A 27,476-nucleotide genomic window follows, 5' to 3' on the forward strand; every position below is an offset into this window, starting at 1 on the left:
AAGTTGCATTAGGTTTCTGAGAAGCTCAATTCTAGTTGGAATTTCCTTCAACCGTGGGCATTGTCCAATCCTCAGCAATGTAAATTAGGCATCGCACATTTCTCTATCATCATCCATTTCAATCCTATGAAGTCATTCAGATACAAGTTTTGGAGTTCTGGAAACCAACCTTCTTTGAAGTGCGATTGTCCATCACAAGTCAGTCGCAATGAGAATAAACACCAATAAATTAGGCAGAGCTTGAAGCACTGTCATGGAATCATTGACTGATCCAGCCAACTTCAATTCTAATCTGATTATATTTTGAAGTTTAGTAATCCAAACTGGTAGCTTCTTGATATTCACACTCAAGTCCAAGCATTGATGACATTGCGGAGGAGAAGCCACGGATTCGATATCAAGAATCTCTTCTCCACTTGTCAACACCAATATACTCAACAGTTCAAGGTTTTCCATATTCTCTACAATAGAAAACAGATCCTTCACATCTCTATATCCAAGCCTAATGCCCAACTTTCTCAACTGCTTTAGTATCCTAAGCTCATTAAGTTCTTCAGTATTTGCATGCACTTGAAGTAACTTCTGCAACTCCCTTAAAGCCCCAAAATCCTCTTGTATTTTTGCTCTACTTCCATAAGGACCTAATGAGCTTAGGATGCTAATTCAAGCTCAATATCAGTGAATTACTGTTGATTACAAAATGGTGCCAAAACTAGTTGGGTATGGATCATATGCCAGTGCTTCATGAATAGGATATTGATCGTAACTTATGGCTGGCCACTGCGTTAGAGTCACTGCCTCTTCTTTCTTCTTCTCCTTTTTCTCCTCCGTTGGATAGAGTGTATATATTATACTTAATTTCTCATAAAATTGTCTTTAGCGATTTTTTTTGTGCATTCTTCACAGACAGTGATCCAGGCCTGTAAATCGACGTACCTTTTTACAGCTTCAGTTTGGAAAACTTAATACTGGCAAGAGTGGTCTTGCCTAGTCTTTCTTGGCTGGTCCAAATTTTTATTAAATCTATTTCAAGCTACACATTATTAGGTGTTTGATGAAAAATTAGATGTGGCAGTTTTTGATTCATAATAAATTTCAGTTATCAAATTCTGTATTCCAATTTATATCAATGGGATCGAGTTCTCACGGGTTTCATGGTGGTGTATGGCTTCTTGTTGTGAGCAAAGGTTATACTTTTGGGTGATATATAATTATAAAAGAGAGGCCTCAGCTATCGAGGATTTCATAGAAAAAAACAACAAATCCATGGAAACAGGGTAAAACAGTGGAGCTGTATTTGATTGCCAGCGGTGTATTCTCGAAAAGGCTTATACTTTTTTCAACTTCCAATGGAAGAAGCCATCAATAAGGATCTATTAAAAGTACTAAACAATCCAAAAACAAGAAAAAAAAATACATCTGACATAAGAAATTAAGAATGCTTTAGTCTGCCACTCCATCTTAATTCATAAGATGTATATGTAATTTAAATCTGATATAAGAAATTAAGAATGCTGCTATGGTTGCTCTAAATTGATCATCAGAACAATTCCATATATTTTGAGTGTTGATTTACCCAGAGTTAAAAGTTATAGAGAAGTAAAGCAGAGAACATGCATCCTATATAAATCGTACCCTGGAATTTCACAGTTTGAACACTGCAAAAGGTTGCCTGATGCTCACTCATGCATTTGCTTGCACCTGATAATGATTTCTTTTTTATCTAAGGAAGTAATCAATGTACATTGATGATTAACTCTAGGAAATATTAATGTTATTGCCTAAATGCCCATGAGATTGACTGGAACATGAAATTTTGTTCATTAATAAAGTTTCTTTTCTACAAATTGTTCATCTACAACAATCGATAATGAAAGAATTTCAAATTAGTTAGAACCTGCATGATCACCATTAATTAAAGCTTTAAGCAGTAACTGAGACACCATAAATGACCAATCATCACTAAAATATTAACTAATTAATACTAACAAAGGTTTGTTAATCATGTCCAGCATTAATCACAACAAGTTTTCAATTATCAGACTAAAGATTCAAAAGCAAATAAACATGCCAGAAATAAAAAGGAAACTCAGTAATTGAAGGTTTAATAATTAAATACCTCCATCGCACAAAGAGAATGTGAAACTTCCATCATTTGTTCCTCAATTTTAGCTTTCTCATTCATCAAATCTGTATACATCTCCTGCCGAACAAAAACAATCCAACACCTAAAGTGTTAGATAAACAACACACTCTGGATCAAATCCACTGTTCACTAGTTAATCATTTACCTTCAATGGAACCAAGAAGTTGTCATCATCAAAGTCAAGAGAATGTGAAACTTCCATCATTTGTTCCTCAATCTTAGCTTTCTCATTCATCAGATCTGTATACATTTCCTGCCGAACCAAAACAATCCAACATCTAAAGAGTTAGATAAACAACACTCTCGGGATCAGATCCACTGTTCACTAGTTAATCATTTACCTTCAATGGAAGCAAGAAGTTGTCATGATCGAAGTTTTAACTCATAACACAAGAACTTGGACTGTTCACAAGAGCAACATCATCCTCTTTCTTCTTTAACAAGAGCTCCTGCATGTTCCTGTAGATTTCCAAACAAAACACAGATATAATAGTATTATTCAACAACAATTTATCATAAGCAAATTAACAAGCTGCAAGCACGTAGTAACCTTTCCATTCTGGCCATGGCTTCCTTGAGCATATTGAACTCCATAGCACAAACAGGATCCTGAGTCGGATAATCACCATCCAATTTCTCCTTCTCATAATATCTCAGGAACTGAACATTCATCCTCTTACCCCACTTGAGCATCCCTCTACTCTTAAGCTCATTCCAGCATCGCCCCTTCGTGGAAGGTTCATGACCGGCTTCCATGGTGTACTTTTTGTATATCAGAAATAGAGATTAGAACGAGAAAGCACGTACCTCGAAAGCTTCGTTGACTATGACGGAATTTCTAGAACTGATATTAAGAAGAAGCCGTTTCTCAAGTTCAACTGTTGAGTTGTGTTTTGGTTTGAGAGGAAAGAGGACAATAACAACTTCAATGGTGAAGTGGGAGAGAAAATAAAGAAGCACGAGGGGTTGGGTTGGGTTTGGTTAGGCTCGTAACCACTACACTCTTCCATGTGATGTTTTTGGCAATATCCTAAAAAACCACACACTCTTCCATGTGTTGGTCTTTATCAAATATCAAATATTACTTGGGATTTTTTTTTCCCTCTGGAAGCCGGTTTAAAAAAAAAAAAAAAAAAAAAAAAAAACTCGGTAGATTTCACAAGTGCAAACTTGTCAAATCAAATGTATTAATTATTACATAAGGGTTGTTGAACATTGCAATTAATACTACTAACATTACCCAGATAATTGAAAAATAACAAATGGACACAACCGCAACCAAATCAAATAATACGTTACACATTTTATCCAATGATCAGATCCAGCAATACTACATCATTCCCAAGAAATGATCACAGGAGATATGACAAGTTTCTTCATACAAGCTGCACAATTTTGTGGTTCAGAAGTCTCATAACATAACCATCAGGACATTTTTGTTCTAAAATTGGCATTTACTGCTTGAGAAAAATAACACCAGGTACACGTCTCTCTCGTTTGGCAAGCCATCTCAAACAAGAAGATGTTCAAAATGAAATATGTGGATTATCAAAAGGGAACAGAGGAAAACAGGGGACTCTGTTTTTGATTGGCGAAGCTTTCCGCAAAGGTTTACAATTCATTGACCTTTTTATTGAAAGAGTAAGCATAAAAAGCATTTTATAATATCAACCAATAAAATTTGCAGAGCTCTCGACAAAGGTTTAAACCAACGAAAAGAAAATGGAATAGACAAAACTCATAACATAAAACAATTAAATCAAGTACATGCAGGTTCATAGAGTACTCACCAAATAAAGAACATGGTAAATCAAGAATGTTGTTTATTATTGGCAGAGGTGACATACTTTCTTGAACTTCAAATGGAAGTAGCTACCAATAAAATTCCATTGAAAGAGAAAAGTCCCAAGATAGGAAATTAAACAAACCATTAGAATTACATGACCAAATCAAATGTATTTTACATATTACACAAGGAAGTTGATGAACAACTGCAAGTAATACTTCATCTTTACTACCATTCCCCGGACAATACAACAATCACACATTGCAAGATGTCGCCACCAATACTACACCATTCACAAGAAACAAGTACATAAAATCTTGGAATTACCTGGTTTATTCATGTGGACAACGATTTAATCATGATGTTCTCAAAATCCAAGGTACATCATCTGTTCATGATAATAGAAAAAAACAAGTCTTAGTTATTTATAGGATAACAAAAAAAATCATACTTCACTTGATATTTGGTTCTAAAATGTTAATATGTGTTAGAAATTCATCAACTAGTCACCAGTATTCGACGGTAAGGGGCAATTTTCGGTAATTGCAGATCTTTCAGCATGTTACGGTAACAAAATTGATTTGATAATAAAATGATCTCTCAAAACGATCTATCTATCTATATAATTTTAAACTTGAAAAATGATTGCGTTTGTCTAGGATCTGACCAAGAAAGTGTGACCACCCGAAGTTTCTCTGTCAGATCCTAGCAAAACGTTGCATATATTGCTAAAAATAATTGTACATATAGATAGATCATTAAAATTGAATTATTTTGATACCAATATTGTTACCTAATATCACCAAAACAAATTCTGAAAATGAGATATGCGGCCGGTACTGGATTCCGTTAACCAGAACTTAATCAATTAATTAAGGTAATTTAAAAAAAAAAAAATGTTTTAAACAAAATAAATTATAAGAACATTTATATTTAAGTTTACATTTATAAAGAAATTTAAGATTTTAGAAGTCAAAACACACCCTAAGTATTGCCATGAAAAATTATAAGATTTTTCCTCCTATAGTTGGACAGAAGATATAAAATCAAGATGAAACTAATTCTTATATAATTTAAATGGAGTACCTGTTGTTCACAGATGAGAGAACTAGTTACTTCGCTCCACTTCTTCAATAAATTGCTCAAAAGCAACAGGTGAGAGAGACGAGAGATACTTAGTAGTTTCATAAAAAAAATTTCCTTCCTTTTTGAAAATGACACGGACTTGTGGTATATGTTGGGTGACTTTATTCCACTTCTCGTCTTTTGTCATATAATAAGTTTCTTTCAACATAAGAAAAAACACAAGAGTCTTTAGGTTTCTTAGATGTTCAATTTCAGTTGGAATCTCTTTCAATCGAGGGCATTGTCCAATAAGTAATTCTTCAAGGTTAGGCATTGCACCTTTGTCTATCATCATCCGTTCCACTCCTTCTAAGCTGAAGAGTTTCAAAATTTTTAGTTTTGGAAACCAATCTTCTTTGAAATGTAATTGCTTATCATGGCATGTGTTCGATAGCCTAAGCTCCAATAAATTAGGCAGGGCTTGAAGGACTCTTATGGGATAATCACTTAACCCCAACAAATTCAAACTAATTCTGATTATACATTCCAGTTTAAATACCCAGTCTGGCAGCTTCTTCATATTTCCTTTTAGGTAGAGGCGTTGGAGACAATGAGGAGGGGAAGCCATGAATTCTCTATCAAGAATTTCTTCTCCACTTGCCAACTTAAGATACAGAGATTCAAGTTTTTCCATATTGGCAATGCAAGCACACAGATCCTTCGCATTTCCATTCGTCACCCTAATTCCTAACTTTCTCAGATGCCTTAGCTTCCTAAGCTCTTTGAGTACTTCGAAGTTAGCATCCACATAACCTAGCTTCTGTAGATCCAATAAAGAGCNTCGCTCCACTTCTTCAATAAATTGCTCAAAAGCAACAGGTGAGAGAGACGAGAGATACTTAGTAGTTTCATAAAAATTTTTTCCTTCCTTTTTGAAAATGACACGGACTTGTGGTATATGTTGGGTGACTTTATTCCACTTCTCGTCTTTTGTCATATAATAAGTTTCTTTCAACATAAGAAAAAACACAAGAGTCTTTAGGTTTCTTAGATGATCAATTTCAGTTGGAATCTCTTTCAATCGAGGGCATTGTCCAATAAGTAATTCTTCAAGGTTAGGCATTGCACCTTTGTCTATCATCATCCGTTCCACTCCTTCTAAGCTGAAGAGTTTCAAAATTTTTAGTTTTGGAAACCAATCTTCTTTGAAATGTAATTGCTTATCATGGCATGTGTTCGATAGCCTAAGCTCCAATAAATTAGGCAGGGCTTGAAGGACTCTTATGGGATAATCACTTAACCCCAACAAATTCAAACTAATTCTGATTATACATTCCAGTTTAAATACCCAGTCTGGCAGCTTCTTCATATTTCCTTTTAGGTAGAGGCGTTGGAGACAATGAGGAGGGGAAGCCATGAATTCTCTATCAAGAATTTCTTCTCCACTTGCCAACTTAAGATACAGAGATTCAAGTTTTTCCATATTGGCAATGCAAGCACACAGATCCTTCGCATTTCCATTCGTCACCCTAATTCCTAACTTTCTCAGATGCCTTAGCTTCCTAAGCTCTTTGAGTACTTCGAAGTTAGCATCCACATAACCTAGCTTCTGTAGATCCAATAAAGAGCCAAACCCCAAAGGCATTTTTACCATTTCGTAACGATCACTACCTTCCCAACGGTACATCATTAAATAACGCAACTTCTTAAGATTCTTGATCTCAATAAGAAGCTCAGTGACAAGAGAACGCTTCAAATTCAAGGTCTCTAAGTTAGGAAGCTTACCAATGGACTTGGGAAGTACATTTACTTTTGTATTTTTCACACTTAAGTAGTGCAAATGGAAAAGGTTTCCCACTCCTTCAGGAAGATACTCTATTGGACTATCTTCAAAATCAAGTACTTTTATAAGTTTGAAATCCACAACAAGTGTAGTCATGAAGGAGTTAGTCATCCTTTCAACATTGAAAAGCAAAACAGAACGTATCTTTGAATCCTTGATGCTCTCAAGAACACTATCAGTACTTCCTGGTATTGAAATGCGCCGAATTTTGTTAGGGAGATTTGAGTGTTCTCTATTCAAAACATGAGAGAAGCTCAAATATTCGGTCTTTCTAATGATAATCTCATGCATCAAATCATGGACTCGACAGTATCTAGGTCTTCCAATGAAATCCATCTCCACCACTTGAACCAAGCTTCTGTTAATGAGATCAATCAAGAATTCTTCAGCAACTTGTTCAGATGTGCGACGTTTGGAATAAGGGACAAAGCCCTCAGCAATCCATAGGCGAATCAATCTTGCACAATTGACTGAGTAGCTTTCTGGAAAAATACCAAAATACAAGAGACAAGATTTGAGATGGTGAGGTAGACCATAATAACCTTCTAATAAAACTTTGTTGCAATCTTTTAGATGAAAATCGCTTCCCAACTGTGACCCCAAATCATCAAGTAACTTTTTCCATTCAAAAGCATCCTTGTTCTTGTTTGAGAGAAGGCCACTTACGGCAACAATTGCTAGCGGTAAACCTCCGCATTTCCCAAGGATGTCACGAGATAGTTTCTCCAACTCGGGGGGGCAACACTCGTGAGGACCAAAAGCCTTTATACAGAAAAGTTCAAACGCCTTATCTGAAGGCAAGGGTTGTAGCCTATGGACATGAACAAAAGGAATCAGATCAGCAATTCTCTTGTTTCTAGTTGTGAGAATAATCCTGCTGCTTTTGTTGTTCTCAATTAAAGCATACTCTATATATCCCCAAAAATCAGTTTTCCACACGTCATCGAACACAACCATGTAACACTTGTCCTTTAATTGTCTCTCAAGTGTGGCGAGCAGATCTTTCTCTTCCATTTTGTCCATCTCTCCATGAGAAGACCCTGTCACACGCTCAAATTCTCGTATAGTTTTCCTTAGTATATCCATTTTGGTGTATTCTTTCCCAACAGTGATCCAAGCTTGGCAATCGAAATGCTTCTTCATGGTATCATTCTTATAAATTTTCCCGGCAAGAGTGGTCTTGCCAAGTCCTCCTTCGCCCACAACTGCAACCACTGAACGATTGGATGTTCCGCTTACCAAGAAACCAATCAATTGATCTATAGTAGATTCGATGCCCACAACTTCAGTGCCTGGGATTAAAAAGGAACCAACTCGAGAGTCATGTGGTAGAACATCTCCTTGATCTATGTGCTTGAAGTTATAATCTTCCGCTCTTCTCTGTACATCAGCAAGTGATAGCTTGATATCTTTAATCTCAGTGGCGATTTCATGTTTCAGTTTTAGAATCTTTATGAAGTAGCGCGCTTTATGAATGTAACCAACGAGACCTTTGCCATGAGGAAGTCTCGCCGCCTTCATTGTATACTCGTCAATGGCATCTTCAATCTGGAAAGCTTCTTCCCTCAATTGTTTCACCCAAGTTTTGACACCTTCACTGCTCCCTTCTTCTTCTTCTTCTTGTGCAGCTCTTGTATCAGCATCCTTGAGGAAAGATCTGATGCTCTCCAATTCACGCTTGATGTCTTCAACTCCTTTTTTTGCATTTCCCAACAACTTGATTTCTTGGACGAGCAAAGAACTCAAGGTTTGTATTACAGAGTTCACTGCACCCTCTGCCATATCTCAAATCTCACTTTTTTCTTGTTACTCGCTGCATTGACATCAAAACTTTCTAAAATTTCTACTCCATTAGTAATTTTATTTTATTTTTGCTTTTTCTGTTTTAATTCATAACATATCTATTAATGGGGAAAACACAATATGATTTATTAAAAATTTTCCGGTCAATCTACGATTTTTTTTTTCATATCATGAAGTTTGCGCTTAATACAATCTTAACAAAGCATATATCCCTATGTCCTAAACAGAAAACAGAATTAAAAATCTAATCCAACCTAAATTAATTTCTAGCCAATCTATTTCTAGCTAAACTGAAAACTACAATGATTTTGTTATGAAATTCATATATCTTGTAGTGATAAATAAGCATATTAGTTTAACAATAAATTGAGTTTAAATATCTACTTCAGAAACTCCAACTACCAAAGAAGCTAAGTTTAATTGATTACCTGTCACTGGATGATATTTGAATGTGATCTAAGAAATAGCACCTCTTCTTCTTTGTTTATAGAAGCCTTTCAATTTATCAAGCAGGAGGGGACTTCCTTTGGCCTTTACAAATTAGTTTTCAGAAGGTGGGAATTGGTTGGAACACTATAACATCAGAAACAAAACACTCTCGGTTCATACTACAAGTGAATTTAAATGTAAACTCTATGTCATGATACCAGATCCCATCATGTATACAATAATTGATTGTTGTGTTAAGAAAGATAAAGAAACGGTCCAGTGGGTGGGACATGAGGATGAGACGATGAGTACAATTATTTAGATGCTTTTGTTGACTAATAAAAGAGATGGGTCCCATATATCAAATCAACAAAGCTACTTTATGACTATTATTCTAAAGAGACAAGAGTCCACGTCTATTACTTCATAAAAAATATCTAGACTATTAGATCGAGATCAAGTAACAGTTGACTATGATCCAAGGGTCTATGTTAATTTGATGTTTGTGTAGTCAACAAAGCTAGCGGGTACAGGCACACTATATAGCTGCAAAATTCATATTTGTTTGATAGTGATAAATAAGTGTATCAATTTAACATTAAATTAAGTTTAAATATCTAATTTATAAATTATAACCATAAAGAAGCTAAGTTTAATTGATTACCTATTACTCCGTGATATTTGAATGTGATCCAAAAAATAACACTTCTTCTTCTTTGTTTATAGAAGCCTTCAGATTCAATTAAAAAAAAAAAAAAAAAAAGAGTTAAAACTTCATTAAATTTGTCAGAATAAAAAGAAAACAGACAAGAAAAAAAAAAATTTGTAATAACAGAAGAACACTGGCACCTTCAAAATTTCTGAGCCAAGATAACAAAATTCAAACTATGAACTGTTTAACTTAGAAATATTGAATAGTTCATAAGATAGTCGAGACAAGAAGCTAAGTTAGTATAAGCGATATCAAGCGGAGGGGACTGACTTGGCTTTTAGTTTTCAGGAGGTGAGAATTGGTTGGAACTTGGAAGGGAAAAGAATTTTTCTTTATCTTTATGTTTTTGGCAATTTGAAGAAGTATCGATGCTTTATTTAATTCCAACCAAACTTGGAAGGCAAAATTTGTCTTTCTCATCTTTTTGGGGATTTGGAGTACATTATCTAATTTCATTCCAACCGAACACTTGGAAGGGCAGAGAATTGTCTTGCCTTATCTAATTTCCAGCCGAACACTTGGAAGGGAAAAGAATTGTCTTCCTCACCTTTTGGTGATTTTGAATTAATCATCTATGCTTTATTTAATTTCCAACCGGACATTGGAAGGAAAAGAATTTTATTTTCCTCACTTTTGGAGATTTTGAAGTTAATTATCTATGCTTTATTTAATTTCCAACCGAACATTGGAAGGGAAAAGAATTTTTTTTTCTCATCTTTGGTGATTTGAAGTAAAACATCTATGTTTTATTTAATTTTCAAGCAAACACTATCTTAATTTTAAGTTCGACTTGTGTATTGCCTGATGCTTACTCTTTCATTTGAATTTGAATTAGAGAACATTGTGTGAGTTTGTTTTCCGAAAAATTCTTGCTTAAAATGAAGATTCCTGAGGGAACAACATAGTGAATATAAATTACAAACACAACTATAACGTCAGAAACAAGAGACACTCAGTTCATATACAGGTGAATTTAAATGTTAAGTCTCGTCTTGATACCAGATCCCATCATACTACAAATTACCGGACACGTAACAAGTAACACATTGACAGTTTGCTAGCAATATTACAGTAGCTATTCTTCCAATGCAAGAAACACGCTGACAGAAATAGCCATTGCATTCCTGATTGATGAATTCGGAAGTTGATTCATTAATTTATTCTCACGATTGTAGACTATTCATCTATTCATGGCAATCATTTCAAGAATAATTAAAAAACAATTGTGATGGATGTCATGCAAAGGGAAAGAACGGTAAATATAGGCAAGTGAATTGAGACATTGCCAAAGACGACATGAAAGATTTAGCAATGGCAGCAGGCTACTGGCTATGCGTGGAAGAGAATTAATCAGGACTGACTTGATGTGACGAGCCTCCAAAGATTGTTTATTATGACCAAGGGTCTATTCTCATGCTCGGGCATACCATGCAGAAGATTTCTTCCAATTTGATGAGCTTGTGAATTTCTTCGGGGCCTTGTTCAATTTCATAGATTTTCCTAAAACTAGCTTCTGAAACCGATTGGGCTTGAATTTTAACTCCTCCCCAATATACGCATCAACCAATCGAAGCTCCAGTGACGAAGGCAAAGCTTGAATGGCCTCAAGAGGGCAGTTCAACAATTTTGACCCTTTAAGACGTATCTTAGCGAGACTGTGTACGGAGCTAATCCATTGAGGAATGTACTGTAAACGACCTCCCAGATATAAACTACAAGGGAGATGAATCATCCAGAGAGAAACTCATTTGTTGATGACACATGTAAAGAGGAAAGATCTTCCTTGTTTTGAATAGATGCACACAAATCCCTTCCATGACCACTTTCAAGCTTTGTGATCCCCAGTTTCCTCAGTTGAACCAAATTTCCCAACTCTCAACAATCTTCTTGCTTGCCTTGACAAGTGACAGCTTCTGTAGAGATTCTAAACTTCCAATTCCTAGAGGCATCTCTGCTCCTACAAGAGCTTGATTCTCATTGATTGAGTCAACAAAGAGGTAAAGCAACTTGCAAAGTTTACAGATCTTCTTGGGCAACTTCTTGACATGTGTTTGTCTAAGGTCCAAAGTCACAAGGTTTAGGAGCTTCTTACCAAATCTTGAAATTGTTTTGATCTTTGTATTTCTCAAACTTGGGTACCTCAGGAGCGTGAGAGCATCTATCTCATGTGGAAAACATTCCAAAGCTGCATCTTCCAGATCTAAAACTCTTAAAAACCTAAAGATATCAAGTGGCTTTCCAGACAATAATTGATTACAACTCTCTCCCCCAAATGAGATGAGGGTACAAACATGAGATAAGTCTGTCTCTGCAGGTAACAATTTGTTGTCAAAATTGTTGATAGGTAAGCGTCTAGAAGGCTGATCAACTATAATTCTGTTTCTTTCTGTGAAAACCTGACTGAAGTTATCTCCCTTGGGCTTGGAGATGATAACCTCTCACACAAGAGTTTGAACCCAGCAACTTCTTACTCGCCCTTGAACCCAGCAACTTCTTACTCGCCCTTGAAGATCCCTTTGACTTGCATGAACTAGGTTAATTTGAATGACATTGAGGTATTCATTGATCATATCCTCCGCTGTCTTGTTCTTCTCTCCTCAACAAACTGTTCAGCTATCCACAAGTGAGCCAATCTTCCTCATGAAACAGAACGATCCTCTGGGAAATTGCAAAGTTACAAGAAGCAGCATCTGAGATTATAGGAAAGATGGAAGTAACTTTGTTGTAATATCTTTTGCAGGACTGATAAATGGTCACTGCTTCCTAGCTCATGACCTAAGCTATTATGCAATTTCTCAAATTCTGAGGTAGTTTGCCCGCTTATTTGACAAAAGGCTGGCTGCAGCAACTAATGCTAATGGCAATCGTTCACATCTTGTGAAGATACACTCAGAACAGCCAACCAAGCGTTCAGGGCATTTATTTCCTCGGAAGGCCTTATGATGGAAAGTTCCCATCCCTCATCCCATGTTAGAGCTTCGAGAAAGTAAATGTGATTCCAAGGCTTTGCACAATAAGAAGCTACATCACCTTTATGTGTGGAAATAATTGTCCTACTACCAGGGCGACCATCAGGTAGAGCACACTGAATATGATTCCACTCATCATTGCTCCCAATTCCATCTACAAAAATAACGTACCTCTTTCGCTGTAAGTATCTCCATTGCTGCACAAATCTTATCTGATATGCCCTCCACAGGCACAGGGTGAGGAACTGAAAGCAAGGCATGACACTCAAAATCTTCCTTCAACTTTCTATAAACTTCCGTGATGAGAGTGATTTTACCTGAGCCACGAAGTCCAACCACTGGAAACCAGCATCTTCCCATGTTCTCCCATTTTTATGAGATCAAGAAGCTCATTTCTACATTTCTCAATGCCTACTAATTCATCAACCATGGCTTCGGGATAACGAACTGTGCCAGAACTATTCAAGGCATGTTCAGGGGGAAGTATGAGAAAAGCATCTAAAAATATCTTTTATCTTGGCTTTGATAGTCTCCATGCGAGAGAACCGACGCGAAGGGTTTCTTGTCATTTACAGAGTGAGCCAAATCATGAAGAAATTGAGAGATCTTATGTTCATGAAAGTGATCAGGTACCTCAAGCATAAACTCTTCAATTGCATCCTCTATTTCATATGCTAAATCACGCACTTGTTTAAGATGATTCTTCCCAGCAACCAAGCTTGTCATAAGAACTTGGAGAACAGCAAGCAGATGTGTAAATGTTTTTATGGCATTTTTTATTTGGCCCTGTGCAATCTGGTGTTTAGCTTTAGTTTGCCATCATTCTCCTAGCCAGGGCCCAGCTGTCTGATGGTTGCAGTCGCCACATCTCCCATGAAATTGGAATGTAATTTCCGGCATAAGTTATTCCTTAAAAATCTGATGAGAAGAAAGAGCAGTATAATCTCAACCCCGACGACTTCATCTTTTTCCTCTGATGATCAGTACTTTACATATTCTGCCCTGCCGCAAAAATACGAAGACACAGGAGATGAGCAATACATCATGCACAACTTGAAAGCCTCATACGACAGTACTACTTACGATTATTATCCCAAGCCAGCAGAGCTTCTAGCAGGCTAATTGATTTTTTTTTTTTTTTTCCTTCTTTTCTTCTTTTTGTTCTTGTAAGAAACATTTACATAACAGCAACTGTTTCTGAGATCGACAATCCCATTTGACTACCTTCAGAAGAATGGACTTAAATAACAATAATCTGAGAATATTGTTAGGAGGGAAATTGCATCATAGGTGCTACACAGCAGCTATGTTTCCCTGTACAAGTTGAGATAGATACAGTTAATCCTGATCTAATTTATCCAACTCAAAATGCTTATAGGAGCGGACACTAAAAGTACTAAGCAGCGTTTACCTTCTAATATCTTGGCCAAGTGCAAAGTTTAAGACATGCCTTCCTCACCCTTTTTCTCCAACTATGCCCACTTCATCACTTTTTTCTTCCTCTGATATTGATGACAATAGTTGGATTTCCTCTGCCTCAGGTACTGCATTCATAGGCGATTCCTCGAACATCACCTTCACCAAATCTTCTACTTCCATTGGAGCACTTATATTGGTTGCCAGATTATCAATTTCTTTTCTCCTGGCTTGATCCCAATGATTGTGCCAAGAATGATGATCTGAAATACAAAAAGATAATGAACAAACCTATAGCAGTTGCTTGTTGAACACTTAAGTTTACACAAATAACAATTGGCTGATACAATTGTTGGATTATTAAAGTTGCTGGGCAGCAAAAAACAAGAAGCCTAAATACAAAGTCAAACACTGTAAATCAATTGGAGGATTATTAAAGAAACATGTCCCTAACAAAGTTACTGCGTAGTATGTCAAATGCAAACTGTTAAATAAACAGCAAAAAACAAGAAGCATAAATACAAAGTCAAACACTGTAAATCAAATAATTAGTACCTGTGGAGTGCCATCCAGAAGCAGAATAAGCACAGAAAGCCATCATAAGGAACCTGCAAATCAAAGCATGATGCCAAAGAGAAAATTAGTGTCCCTCACCCTCAGTCCCTAAATTAACATCTTCTATGGTTTCCAGGGAAACAGGGTGATGATGATGATGAGGATGATACTAAATGTTCAACCCCGTTACTGCAAATTGATTCTGTTTCGATTGTTTTCTCCACTGATGATTTTAGCTTCTCCATTAGAACCTGCATGATCACCATTAATTAAAGCTTTAAGCAGTAACTGAGACACCATAAATAACCAATCATCACTAAAATGTTAACTAATTAATACTAACAAAGGTTTGTTAATCATGTCGAGCATTAATCACAACAAGTTTTCAATTATCAGACTAAAGATCCAAAAGCAGATAAACATACCAGAAATAAAAAGGAATCTCAGTAATTGAAAGTTTAATAATTGAATACCTCCATTGCGCAAAGAGAATGTGAAACTTCCATCATTTGTTCCTCAATCTTAGCTTTCTTATTCATCAAATCTGTATACATCTCCTGCCAAACCAAAACAATCCAACGCCTAAAGAGTTAGATAAACAACACTCTCGGGATCAAATCCAGTGTTCACTAGTTAATAATTCACCTTCAATGGAAGCAAGAAGTTGTCATCATCAAAGTTAAGAGAATGTGAAACTTCCATCATTTGTTCCTCAATCTTAGCTTTCTTATTCATCAGATCTGTATACATCTCCTGCCGAAACAAAACAATCCAACACTTCAAGAGTTAGATAAACAACACTCTCGGGATCAAATCCACTGTTCACTAGTTAATCATTTTTCTTCAATGGAAGCAAGAAGTTGTCATCATCAAAGTTCTGACTCGTAACACAAGAACTTGGACTGTTCACAACAGCAACATCATCCTCTTGCTTTTTTAACAAGAGCTCCTGCGTATTCCTGTTTATTTCCAAACAAAACACACATATATTAGTATTATTCGACATCAAATTATCATAAGGAAATTGACAAGCTGCAGGCTAGTAACCTTTCCATTCTGCCCATGGCTTCCTTGAGCATATCACAAACAGGATCCTGAGTCGGATTATCACCATCTAATTTCTCCTGCTCATAATTTCTCTGGAACTGAACATTCATCCTCTTACCCCACTTGAGCATCCCTCCACTCTTAAGCTCATTCCAGCATCGCCCCTTCGGCGAAAGTTCATGACCGGCTTCCATGGTGTACATTTTGTAATCAGAAATAGAGATTAGAACGAGAAAGCACGTACCTCGAAAGCTTCGTTGACGATGAAAGAAATTCTAGAACTGAGATTAAGAGGAAGCCGTTTCTTTCCTCTCTATGCCAAAGAACTAAACTGCTGAGTTGTGTTTTGGCCTTAAATGGTAAAGTGGGACAGAGAACAAAGAAGCACGAGGCACGAGGGGTTGGTTTTTTTTTTGGTTTGGATTGGCTCGTAAACACCACACGCTCTTCCATGTGATGTTTTTGGTAATATCCTAAAAAACCGCACACTATTCCATGCGTTGGTCTTTATCAAATATTAAATATTATTATTATTTTTTTTTTTTTCTGGAAACCGGTTTTAAAATGACTTGCGAAATCAAATCTATATAAACAAACAAGGAAGTAACAGACTGCTATTAATACTGCATCTCTACTGCAATTAATATGTCATCTTTTTGGTCTAAGCTACTGCCACATTCAGTTGACTTTATGTTCTTCAAGCAAGTAGCAAGCGAACTCCTTTGGTATTAGAAGTTACTTTCTATATTTGATTCCAAGTTCATTTAGTACCTGGTTGGTGAGCCAGGGTGCTAGGACATTTGCTCATGCAGCATCGTGAATAAATCTGCTGTAAGGCTATTAAATGACTTTTGTTTCTCCATTGTAGGTATGGAGGCTGTTGGAGAGGTAATTGCTGTGGGCGCTGTGCTTACTGGCAGGGAAGTTGGAGATATCGTGGCTTATGCTGGCAATCCAATGGGTTCATATTCTGAAGAGCAGATCCTTATTGCAAACAAAGTGGTTCATACTTAACGTTCAGTTTCTACTTCGTCGTTGCTTCAAGGTAGGTATCATGATTCATGTGCATCTTGGAGCATTTGCTCTTCCAATTTCCATTATCATGGTACAAAATAGTTCTTGGCCAGAAAAAACATATAATCTAATTAAGTTATCCTTGAATTGGACGTCTCTTTACGGCTAGCAAAAACAAAAAAGTTTGGCATATGAAAGACTGTTCGAATAAAATGCCTTCATCATGAATGTTTTATTTATCTTCAAAATTTCATTATTTTAGTAATTTTAATAATGATGTAGCAGGTGTTGGATTTGGTGGAGAAAGGCAAAAGGAATTAAAGTCGGCAAATATTGAAGCTCAAAGATAAAAAGTAATTAAAGAAATGCAGGAGCAAAATAGTCAAATAAAGAGGCTTTTAAAAGGCTGAAACATGATTAACACCACTCTTCACGTTCACTAAAAAATAGTAACTAAGCATAACAATAGGAACTAAACAGCTAAATACATTTTAGACTCTTTCAACCAATGTCTAAAGACTTATTTAACCCTGCTGACTAAAAGGATCATATTCGGGGATCACTGGCATGCTTAAAGCTAACATACTGAATTTTGGGCAGTCTTCTACTAACACACTAGATCCAGTTCCCTTATCAGTACTGGCCCCAAAATCTCTGTTCTTGACGGGGCCTTCTCTCATGCAATACACGACAACACTGGATGAGCTGCTGCGGAGGTATTTGCCGACGTTGCATCAGGTGTCTTGCTAGTTCGTGTAAGTCATACATACCCCTGGGCACATGCAGACTGTTTCATGTTCACAGAACAGATAGAGATTGTTTGGTTAAGTGCGTTGTGAGGCTTGCTATGTATGCAAAGATCCATGTGCAATGACTATACTTTATCACCAAGGGAAGTTGTGTGGTTTGTGATATAGTAGCAATGATTAAATTTGTAATTTACTTTAAATTTGGTTTAATTAATTGAATCTTCAAATACTAATTAAAGATTAAGTCAAACTCTGCCACTCTCACTCTCTTCTTTCTGTTACACACTTTTCAGACAAATCAGCTTTTCTTGTTATTCTCTGCATTTAGTCAAACAGATTATTTATTTTTATTATTAATGCAAATAATTATTAATTTATACTAAAACGACGCCGCAAAACGCTTGGTTTAAGCAGACAATTCACTATATACTGAAATCTACAGGAACATGCAGGAGCTCTTGTTAAAGAAGCAAGAGGATGATGTTGCTGTTGTGAGCAGTCCAAGTTCTTGTGTTACGAGTCAGAACTTTGATAAGATTCTAGAAAGATGGAAGTAACTTGTTTGTAATATCTTTTGCAGGACTGATAAATGGTCACTGCTTCCTAGCTCATGACCTACTTATGCATTTCTCAAATTCTGAGGTATTTTTGCCCGCTTATTTGACAAAAGGCTGGCTGCAGCAACTAATGCTAATGGCAATCGTTCACATCTTGTGAAGATACACTCAGAACAGCCAACCAAGCGTTCAGGGCATTTATTTCCTCGGAAGGCCTTATGATGGAAGTTCCCATCCCTCATCCCATGTTTAGAGCTTCGAGAAAGTAAATGTGATTCCAAGGCTTGCACAATAAGAAGCTACATCACCTTTATGTGTGGAAATAATTGTCCTACTACCGCGACCACAGGTAGAGCACACTGAATATGATTCCACTCATCTTGCTCCCAATTCCATCTACAAAAATAACGTACCTCTTTCGCTGTAAGTATCTCCTTGCTGCACAAATCTTATCTGATATGCCCTCCACAGGCACAGGGTGAGGAACTGAAAGCAAGGCATGACACTCAAATCTTCCTTCAACTTTCTATAAACTTCCGTGATGAAGTGATTTTACCTGAGCCACGAAGTCCAACCACTGGAAACCAGCATCTTCCCATGTTTCTCCATTTTTATGAGATCAGAAGCTCATTTCTACATTTCTCAATGCTACTAATTCATCAACCATGGCTCGGGATAACGACTGTGCCAGAACTATTCAAGGCGTTCAGGGGAAGTATGAGAAAAGCATCTAAAAATATCTTTTATCTTGGCTTTGATAGTCTCCATGCGAGAGAACCGACGCGAAGGGTTTCTTGTCATTTACAGAGTGAGCCAATCATGAAAAATTGAGAGATCTTATGTTCATGAAAGTGATCAGGTACCTCAAGCATAAACTCTTCAATTGCATCCTCTATTTCATATGCTAAATCACGCACTGGTTTAAGATGATTCTTCCCAGCAACCAACTTGTCATAAGAACTTGGAGAACAGCAAGCAGATGTGTAAATGTTTTTATGGCATTTTTTATTTGGCCCTGTGCAATCTGGTGTTTAGCTTTAGTTTGCCATCATTCTCCTAGCCAGGGCCCAGCTGTCTGATGGTTGCAGTCGCCACATCTCCCATAAATTGGAATGTAATTTCCGGCATAAGTATTCCTTAAAATCTGATGAGAAAAAGACAGTATAATCTCAACCCCGACGACTTCATCTTTTTCCTCTGATGATCAGTACTTTACTATTTCTGCCCTCGCAAAAATACGAAGACACAGGAGATGACCTACATCATGCACAACTTGAAAGCCTCATACGACAGTACTACTTACGATTATTTCCAAGCCAGCAGAGCTTCTAGCAGGCTAATTGATTTTTTTTTTTTTTTTTCCTTCTTTTCTTCTTTTGTTCTTGTAGAAACATTTACGTAACCAACTGTTTCTGAGATCGACAATCCCATTTGACTACCTTCAGAAGAATGGACTTAAATACAATAATCTGAGACTATTGTTAGGAGGGAAATTGCATCATAGGTCTACACAGCAGCTATGTTTCCCTGTACAAGTTGAGATAATACAGTTAATCCTGATCTAATTTATCCAACTCAAAATGCTATAGAGCGGACACTAAAAGTACTAAGCAGCGTTTACCTTCTAATATCTTGCCAAGTGCAGTTAAGACAGGCCTTCCTCACCCTTTTTCTCCAACTATGCCCACTTCATCACTTTTTTCTTCCCTGATATGATGACAATAGTTGGATTTCCTCTGCCTCAGGTACTGCATTCATAGGCGATTCCTCGACATCACCTTCACCAAATCTTCTACTTCCATTGGAGCACTTATATTGGTTGCCAGATTATCAATTTCTTTTCTCCTGGCTTGATCCCAATGATTGTGCCAAGAATGATGATCTGAAATACAAAAAGATAATGAACAAACCTATAGCAGTTGCTTTGTTGAACACTTAAGTTTACACAAATAACAATGGCTGATACAATTGTTGGATTATTAAAGTTCTGGGCAGCAAAAAACAAGAAGCCTAAATACAAAGTCAAACACTGTAAATCAATTGGAGGATTATTAAAGAAACATGTCCCTAACAAAGTTACTGCGTATATGTCAAATGCAAACTGTTAAATAAACAGCAAAAACAAAAGCATATACAAAGTCAAACACTGTAAATCAATAATTAGTACCTGTGGAGTGCCATCCAGAGCAGAATAAGCCCAGAAAGCCATCATAAGGAACCTGCAAATCAAAGCATGATGCCAAAGAGAAAATTAGTGTCCCTCACCCTCAGTCCCTAAATTAACATCTTCTATGGTTTCCAGGGAAACAGGGTGATGATGATGATGAGGATGATACTAATGTTCAACCCCGTTACTGCAAATTGATTCTGTTTCGATTGTTTTCTCCACTGATGATTTTAGCTTCTCCATTAGACCCTGCATGATCACCATTAATTAAAGCTTTAGCAGTAACTGAGACACCATAAATAACCAATCATCACAAAATGTTAACTTTAATACTAACAGGTTTGTTAATCATGTCAGCATTAATCACAACAAGTTTTCAATTTCAGACTAAAGATCCAAAAGCAGATAAACATACCAGAAATAAAAGGAACTCAGTAATTAAAGTTTAATAATTGAATACCTCCATTGCGCAAAGAGAATGTGAAACTTCCATTTTGTTCCTCAATCTTAGCTTTCTTATTCATCAAATCTGTATACATCTCCTGCCAAACCAAAACAATCCAACGCCTAAAGAGTTAGATAAACACACTCTCGGGATCAAATCCAGTGTTCACTAGTTATAATTCACCTTCAATGGAAGCAAGAAGTTGTCATCATCAAAGTTAAGAGAATGTGAAACTTCCATCATTTGTTCCTCAATCTTAGCTTTCTTATTCATCAGATCTGTATACATCTCCTGCCGAAACAAAACAATCCACACACTTCAAGAGTTAGATAAACAACACTCTCGGATCAAATCCACTGTTCACTAGTTAATCATTTACTTCAAGCGATATCAAGCAGGAGGGGACTGACTTTGGCTTTTGTTAGTTTTCAGGAGGTGAAAATTGGTTGGAACTTGGAAGGGAAAAGAATTTTTCTTTATCTTTATTCGTCTTTTGGCAATTTGAAGCAAGGTATCGATGCTTTATTTAATTTCCAACCAAACACTTGGAAGGCAAAAGAATTTGTCTTTCCTCATCTTTTTGGTGGATTTGGAGTACATTATCTAATTTCCATTCCAACCGAACACTTGGAAGGGCAGAGAATTTGTCCTTGCCTTATCTAATTTCCAGCCGAACACTTGGAAGGGAAAAGAATTTGTCTTTCCTCACCTTTTGGTGATTTTGAAGTTAATCATCTATGCTTTATTTAATTTCCAACCGGACATTGGAAGGGAAAAGAATTTTATTTTCCTCACCTTTTGGAGATTTTGAAGTTAATTATCTATGCTTTATTTAATTTCCAACCGAACATTGGAAGGGAAAAGAATTTTTCTTTTCTCATCTTTTGGTGATTTGAAGTAAAACATCTATGTTTTATTTAATTTTCAAGCAAACACTATCTTAATTTTAAGTTCGACTTGTGTATTGCCTGATGCTTACTCTTTCATTTGAATTTGAATTAGAGAACATTGTGTGAGTTTTGTTTCCGAAAAATTCTTGCTTAAAATGAATGATTCCTGAGGGAACAACATAGTGAATATAAATTACAAACACAACTATAACGTCAGAAACAAGAGACACTCAGTTCATATTACAGGTGAATTTAAATGTTAAGTCTCTGTCTTGATACCAGATCCCATCATACTACAAATTACCTGGACAACGTAACAAGTAACACATTGACAAGTTTGCTAGCAATATTACAGTAGCTATTACATTCCAATAGCAAGAAACACGCTGACAAGAAATAGCCATTGCATTCCTGATTGATGAATTCGGAAGTTGATTCATTAATTTATTCTCACGATTGTAGATACTTCATCTATTCATGGCAATCATTTCAAGAATAATTAAAAAACAATTGTGATGGATGTCATGCAAAGGGAAAGAACGGTAAATATAGGCAAGTGAATTGAGACATTGCCAAAGACGACATGAAAGATTTAGCAATGGCAGCAGGCTACTGGCTATGCGTGGAAGAGAATTAATCAGGACTGACTTTGATGTGACGAGCCTCCAAAGATTGTTTATTATGACCAAGGGTCTATTCTCATGCTCGGGCATACCATGCAGAAGAATTTCTTCCAATTTGATGAGCTTGTGAATTTCTTCCGGGGCCTTGTTCAATTTCATAGATTTTCCTAAAACTAGCTTCTGAAACCGATTGGGCTTGAATTTTAACTCCTCCCCAATATACGCATCAACCAATCGAAGCTCCAGTGACGAAGGCAAAGCTTGAATGGCCTCAAGAGGGCAGTTCAACAATTTTGACCCTTTAAGACGTATCTTAGCGAGACTGTGTACGGAGCTAATCCATTGAGGAATGTACTGTAAACGACCTCCCAGATATAAACTACAAGGGAGATGAATCATCCAGAGAGAAACTCATTTGTTGATGACACATGTAAAGAGGAAAGATCTTCCTTGTTTTGAATAGATGCACACAAATCCCTTCCATGACCACTTTCAAGCTTTGTGATCCCCAGTTTCCTCAGTTGAACCAAATTTCCCAACTCTCAACAATCTTCTTGCTTGCCTTGACAAGTGACAGCTTCTGTAGAGATTCTAAACTTCCAATTCCTAGAGGCATCTCTGCTCCTACAAGAGCTTGATTCTCATTGATTGAGTCAACAAAGAGGTAAAGCAACTTGCAAAGTTTACAGATCTTCTTGGGCAACTTCTTGACATGTGTTTGTCTAAGGTCCAAAGTCACAAGGTTTAGGAGCTTCTTACCAAATCTTGAAATTGTTTTGATCTTTGTATTTCTCAAACTTGGGTACCTCAGGAGCGTGAGAGCATCTATCTCATGTGGAAAACATTCCAAAGCTGCATCTTCCAGATCTAAAACTCTTAAAAACCTAAAGATATCAAGTGGCTTTCCAGACAATAATTGATTACAACTCTCTCCCCCAAATGAGATGAGGGTACAAACATGAGATAAGTCTGTCTCTGCAGGTAACAATTTGTTGTCAAAATTGTTGATAGGTAAGCGTCTAGAAGGCTGATCAACTATAATTCTGTTTCTTTCTGTGAAAACCTGACTGAAGTTATCTCCCTTGGGCTTGGAGATGATAACCTCTCACACAAGAGTTTGAACCCAGCAACTTCTTACTCGCCCTTGAACCCAGCAACTTCTTACTCGCCCTTGAAGATCCCTTTGACTTGCATGAACTAGGTTAATTTGAATGACATTGAGGTATTCATTGATCATATCCTCCGCTGTCTTGTTCTTCTCTCCTCAACAAACTGTTCAGCTATCCACAAGTGAGCCAATCTTCCTCATGAAACAGAACGATCCTCTGGGAAATTGCAAAGTTACAAGAAGCAGCATCTGAGATTATAGGAAAGATGGAAGTAACTTTGTTGTAATATCTTTTGCAGGACTGATAAATGGTCACTGCTTCCTAGCTCATGACCTAAGCTATTATGCAATTTCTCAAATTCTGAGGTAGTTTGCCCGCTTATTTGACAAAAGGCTGGCTGCAGCAACTAATGCTAATGGCAATCGTTCACATCTTGTGAAGATACACTCAGAACAGCCAACCAAGCGTTCAGGGCATTTATTTCCTCGGAAGGCCTTATGATGGAAAGTTCCCATCCCTCATCCCATGTTAGAGCTTCGAGAAAGTAAATGTGATTCCAAGGCTTTGCACAATAAGAAGCTACATCACCTTTATGTGTGGACATATTGTCTCTTAATACCCCCCCCCCAGGGGGGGGGGGGCGCGACCATCAGGTAGAGCACACTGAATATGATTCCACTCATCATTGCTCCCAATTCCACTACAAAAATAACGTACCTCTTTCGCGTAAGTATCTCCATTGCTGCACAAATCTTATCTGATATGCCCTCCACAGGCACAGGGTGAGGAACTGAAAGCAAGGCAGACACTCAAAATCTTCCTTCAACTTTCTATAAACTTCCGTGATGAGAGTGATTTACCTGAGCCCCGAAGTCCAACCACTGGAAACCAGCATCTTCCCATGTTCTCCATTTTTATGAGATCAAGAAGCTCATTTCTACATTTCTCAATGCCTACTAATTCATAACCATGGCTTCGGGATAACGAACTGTGCCAGAACTATTCAAGGCATGTTCAGGGGGAAGTATGGAAAAGCATCAAAATATCTTTTATCTTGGCTTTGATAGTCTCCATGCGAGAGAACGACGCGAAGGGTTTCTTGTCATTTACAGAGTGAGCCAAATCATGAAGAAATTGAGAGATCTTATGTTCATGAAATGATCAGGTACCTCAAGCATAAACTCTTCAATTGCATCCTCTATTTCATATGCTAAATCACGCACTTGTTTAGATGATTCTTCCCAGCAACCAAGCTTGTCATAAGAACTTGGAGAACAGCAAGAGATGTGTAAATGTTTATGGCATTTTTTATTTGGCCCTGTGCAATCTGGGTGTTTAGCTTTAGTTTGCCATCATTCTCCTAGCCAGGGCCCAGCTGTCTGATGGTTGCAGTCGCCACATCTCCCATGAAATTGGAATGTAATTTCCGGCATAAGTTATTCCTTAAAATCTGATGAGAAGAAGAGCAGTATAATCTCAACCCCGACGACTTCATCTTTTTCCTCTGAGATCAGTACTTTACATATTCTGCCCTGCCGCAAAAATACGAAGACACAGGAGATGAGCCATACATCATGCACAACTTGAAAGCTCATACGACAGTACTACTTACGATTATTATCCCAAGCCAGCAGAGCTTCTAGCAGGCTAATTGATTTTTTTTTTTTTTTCCTTCTTTTCTTCTTTTTGTCTTGTAAGAAACATTTAGTAACAGCAACTGTTTCTGAGATCGACAATCCCATTGACTACCTTCAGAAGAATGGACTTAAATAACATAATCTGAGACTATTGTTAGGAGGGAAATTGCATCATAGGTGCTACACAGCAGCTATGTTTCCCTGTACAAGTTGAGAAGATACAGTTAATCTGATCTAATTTATCCAACTCAAAATGCTATAGGAGCGGACACTAAAAGTACTAAGCAGCGTTTACCTTCTAATATCTTGGCCAAGTGCAAAGTTTAAGACATGCTCCTCACCCTTTTTCTCCAACTATGCCCACTTCATCATTTTTTCTTTCTGATATTGATGACAATAGTTGGATTTCCTCTGCCTCAGGTACTGCATTCATAGGCGATTCCTCGAACATCACCTTCACCAAATCTCTACTTCCATTGGAGCACTTATATTGGTTGCCAGATTTCAATCTTTTCTCCTGGCTTGATCCCAATGATTGTGCCAAGAATGATGATCTGAAATACAAAAAGAAGAACAAACCTATAGCAGTTGCTTGTTGAACACTTAAGTTTACACAAATAACAATTGGCTGATACAATTGTTGGATTATTAAAGTTGCTGGGCAGCAAAAAACAAGAAGCCTAAATACAAAGTCAAACACTGTAAATCAATTGGAGGATATTAAAGAAACATGTCCCTAACAAAGTTACTGCGTAGATGTCAAATGCAAACTGTTAAATAAACAGCAAAAAACAAGAAGCATAAATACAAAGTCAAACACGTAAATCAAATAATTAGTACCTGTGGAGTGCCATCCAGAAGCAGATAAAGCACAGAAAGCCATCATAGGAACCTGCAAATCAAAGCATGATGCCAAAGAGAAAATTAGTGTCCCTCACCCTCAGTCCCTAAATTAACATCTTCTATGGTTTCCAGGGAAACAGGGTGATGATGATGATGAGGATGATACTAAATGTTCAACCCCGTTACTGCAAATTGATTCTGTTTCGATTGTTTTCTCCACTGATGATTTTAGCTTCTCCATTAGAACCTGCATGATCACCATTAATTAAGCTTTAAGCAGTAACTGAGACACCAAATAACCAATCATCACTAAAATGTTAACTAATTAATACTAACAAAGGTTTGTTAATCATGTCGAGCATTATCACAACAAGTTTTCAATTATCAGACTAAAGATCCAAAAGCAGATAAACATACCAGAAATAAAAGGATCTCAGTAATTGAAGTTTAATAATTGAATACCTCCATTGCGAAAGAGAATGTGAAACTTCCATCATTTGTTCCTCAATCTTAGCTTCTTATTCATCAAATCTGTATACATCTCCTGCCAAACCAAAACAATCAACGCCTAAAGAGTTAGTAAACAACACTTCGGGATCAAATCCAGTGTTACTAGTTAATAATTCACCTTCAATGGAAGCAAGAAGTTGTCATCACAAAGTTAAGAGAATGTGAAACTTCCATCATTTGTTCCTCAATCTTAGCTTTCTTATTCACAGATCTGTATACATCTCCTGCCGAAACAAAACAATCCAACACTTCAAGAGTTGAATAAACAACACTCTCGGATAAATCCACTGTTCACTAGTTAATCATTTATCTTCAATGGAAGCAAGAAGTTGTCATCATCAAAGTTCGACTCGTAACACAAGAACTTGGACTGTTCACAACAGCAACATCATCCTCTTGCTTTTTTAACAAGAGCTCCTGCGTATTCCTGTTTATTTCCAAACAAACACACAATATATTAGGATTATTCGACATCAAATTATCATAAGGAAATTGACAAGCTGCAGGCTAGTAACCTTTCCATTCTGCCCATGGCTTCCTTGAGCATATCACAAACAGGATCCTGAGTCGGATTATCACCATCTAATTTCTCCTGCTCATAATTTCTCTGGAACTGAACATTCATCCTCTTACCCCACTTGAGCATCCCTCCACTCTTAAGCTCATTCCAGCATCGCCCCTTGGCGAAAGTTCATGACCGGCTTCCATGGTGTACATTTGTAATCAGAAATAGAGATTAGAACGAGAAAGCACGTACCTCGAGAGCTTCGTTGACGATGAAAGAAATTCTAGAACTGAGATTAAGAGGAAGCCGTTTCTTTCTCTCTATGCCAAAGAACTAAACTGCTGAGTTGTGTTTTGGCCTTAAATGGTAAAGTGGGACAGAGAACAAGAAGCACGAGGCACGAGGGGTTGGTTTTTTTTTGGTTTGGATTGGCTCGTAAACACCACACGCTCTTCCATGTGATGTTTTTGGTAATATCCTAAAAAACGCACACTATTCCATGCGTTGGTTTTATCAAATATTAAATTTATTATTATTATTTTTTCTGGAAACCGGTTTTAAAATGACTTGCGAAATCAAATCTATTAAACAAACAAGGAAGTAACAGATGCTATTAATACTGATCTCTACTGCAATTAATATGTCATCTTTTTGGT

At 37.0% G+C, this 27,476-nt stretch overlaps 2 protein-coding genes across 5 annotated transcripts; both read right to left on the reverse strand.

The window, feature by feature from the left end:
- Positions 1-1,423: 1,423 nt before the first annotated feature.
- LOC116122362 lies at positions 1,424-16,114 on the reverse strand. Of its 4 annotated transcripts, none has more exons than XR_004126884.1 (7): positions 15,772-16,114; positions 15,370-15,683; positions 15,198-15,281; positions 14,725-14,975; positions 14,165-14,432; positions 13,837-14,067; positions 12,268-13,755 (listed from the first exon to the last, which is right to left on the reverse strand). XR_004126884.1 is itself a non-coding variant. In XM_031408223.1 (5 exons), the coding sequence occupies exons 2-5, from the start codon at positions 15,592-15,594 to the stop codon at positions 2,105-2,107; spliced, it is 318 nt and encodes a 105-aa protein (XP_031264083.1). In that variant the 5' UTR covers positions 15,595-15,683; positions 15,772-16,114; the 3' UTR covers positions 1,424-2,104. The 4 variants fall into 4 exon arrangements, 1 of the variants encoding a protein (XP_031264083.1); XR_004126885.1 differs by having other exon boundaries at positions 15,370-15,477; positions 16,016-16,103; XM_031408223.1 differs by lacking the exons at positions 12,268-13,755; positions 13,837-14,067; positions 14,165-14,432; positions 14,725-14,975; positions 15,198-15,281 and adding exons at positions 1,424-2,203; positions 2,292-2,399 and having other exon boundaries at positions 15,370-15,477; positions 15,592-15,683.
- Positions 3,941-10,002, reverse strand: LOC116122361 (disease resistance protein RPM1-like). Its single transcript, XM_031408222.1, has 6 exons — positions 9,922-10,002; positions 9,737-9,802; positions 9,072-9,137; positions 6,595-8,653; positions 5,019-5,805; positions 3,941-4,320 (listed from the first exon to the last, which is right to left on the reverse strand). Exons 4-5 carry the CDS (start codon positions 8,620-8,622, stop codon positions 5,041-5,043), a joined length of 2,793 nt encoding a protein of 930 aa, XP_031264082.1. The 5' UTR covers positions 8,623-8,653; positions 9,072-9,137; positions 9,737-9,802; positions 9,922-10,002; the 3' UTR covers positions 3,941-4,320; positions 5,019-5,040.
- Positions 16,115-27,476: the final 11,362 nt, after the last annotated feature.

Source organism: Pistacia vera, unplaced genomic scaffold, assembly GCF_008641045.1.
Source record: "Pistacia vera cultivar Batoury unplaced genomic scaffold, PisVer_v2 Contig133, whole genome shotgun sequence".
Classification (NCBI taxonomy): Eukaryota; Viridiplantae; Streptophyta; class Magnoliopsida; order Sapindales; family Anacardiaceae; genus Pistacia; species Pistacia vera.

What these genes read in the sequence shown, in the direction of transcription:
- LOC116122361 (XM_031408222.1), bottom strand. Translation starts at nt 8,622, where the DNA reads ATGGCAGAGGGTGCAGTGAACTCTGTAATACAAACCTTGAGTTCTTTG. An exon ending in ATCTACAGAAGCTAGGTTAT is followed by an intron (nt 5,806 to 6,594) that starts GTGGATGCTAAC and finishes AAGCTAGGTTAT; the next exon opens with GTGGATGCTAACTTCGAAGT.
- LOC116122362 (XM_031408223.1), bottom strand. An exon ending in ACTTCTTGCTTCCATTGAAG is followed by an intron (nt 2,400 to 15,369) that starts GTGAATTATTAA and finishes TTGGTTCGGCAG; the next exon opens with GAAATGTATACAGATCTGAT. An exon ending in ACTTCTTGGTTCCATTGAAG is followed by an intron (nt 2,204 to 2,291) that starts GTAAATGATTAA and finishes TTTGTTCGGCAG; the next exon opens with GAGATGTATACAGATTTGAT.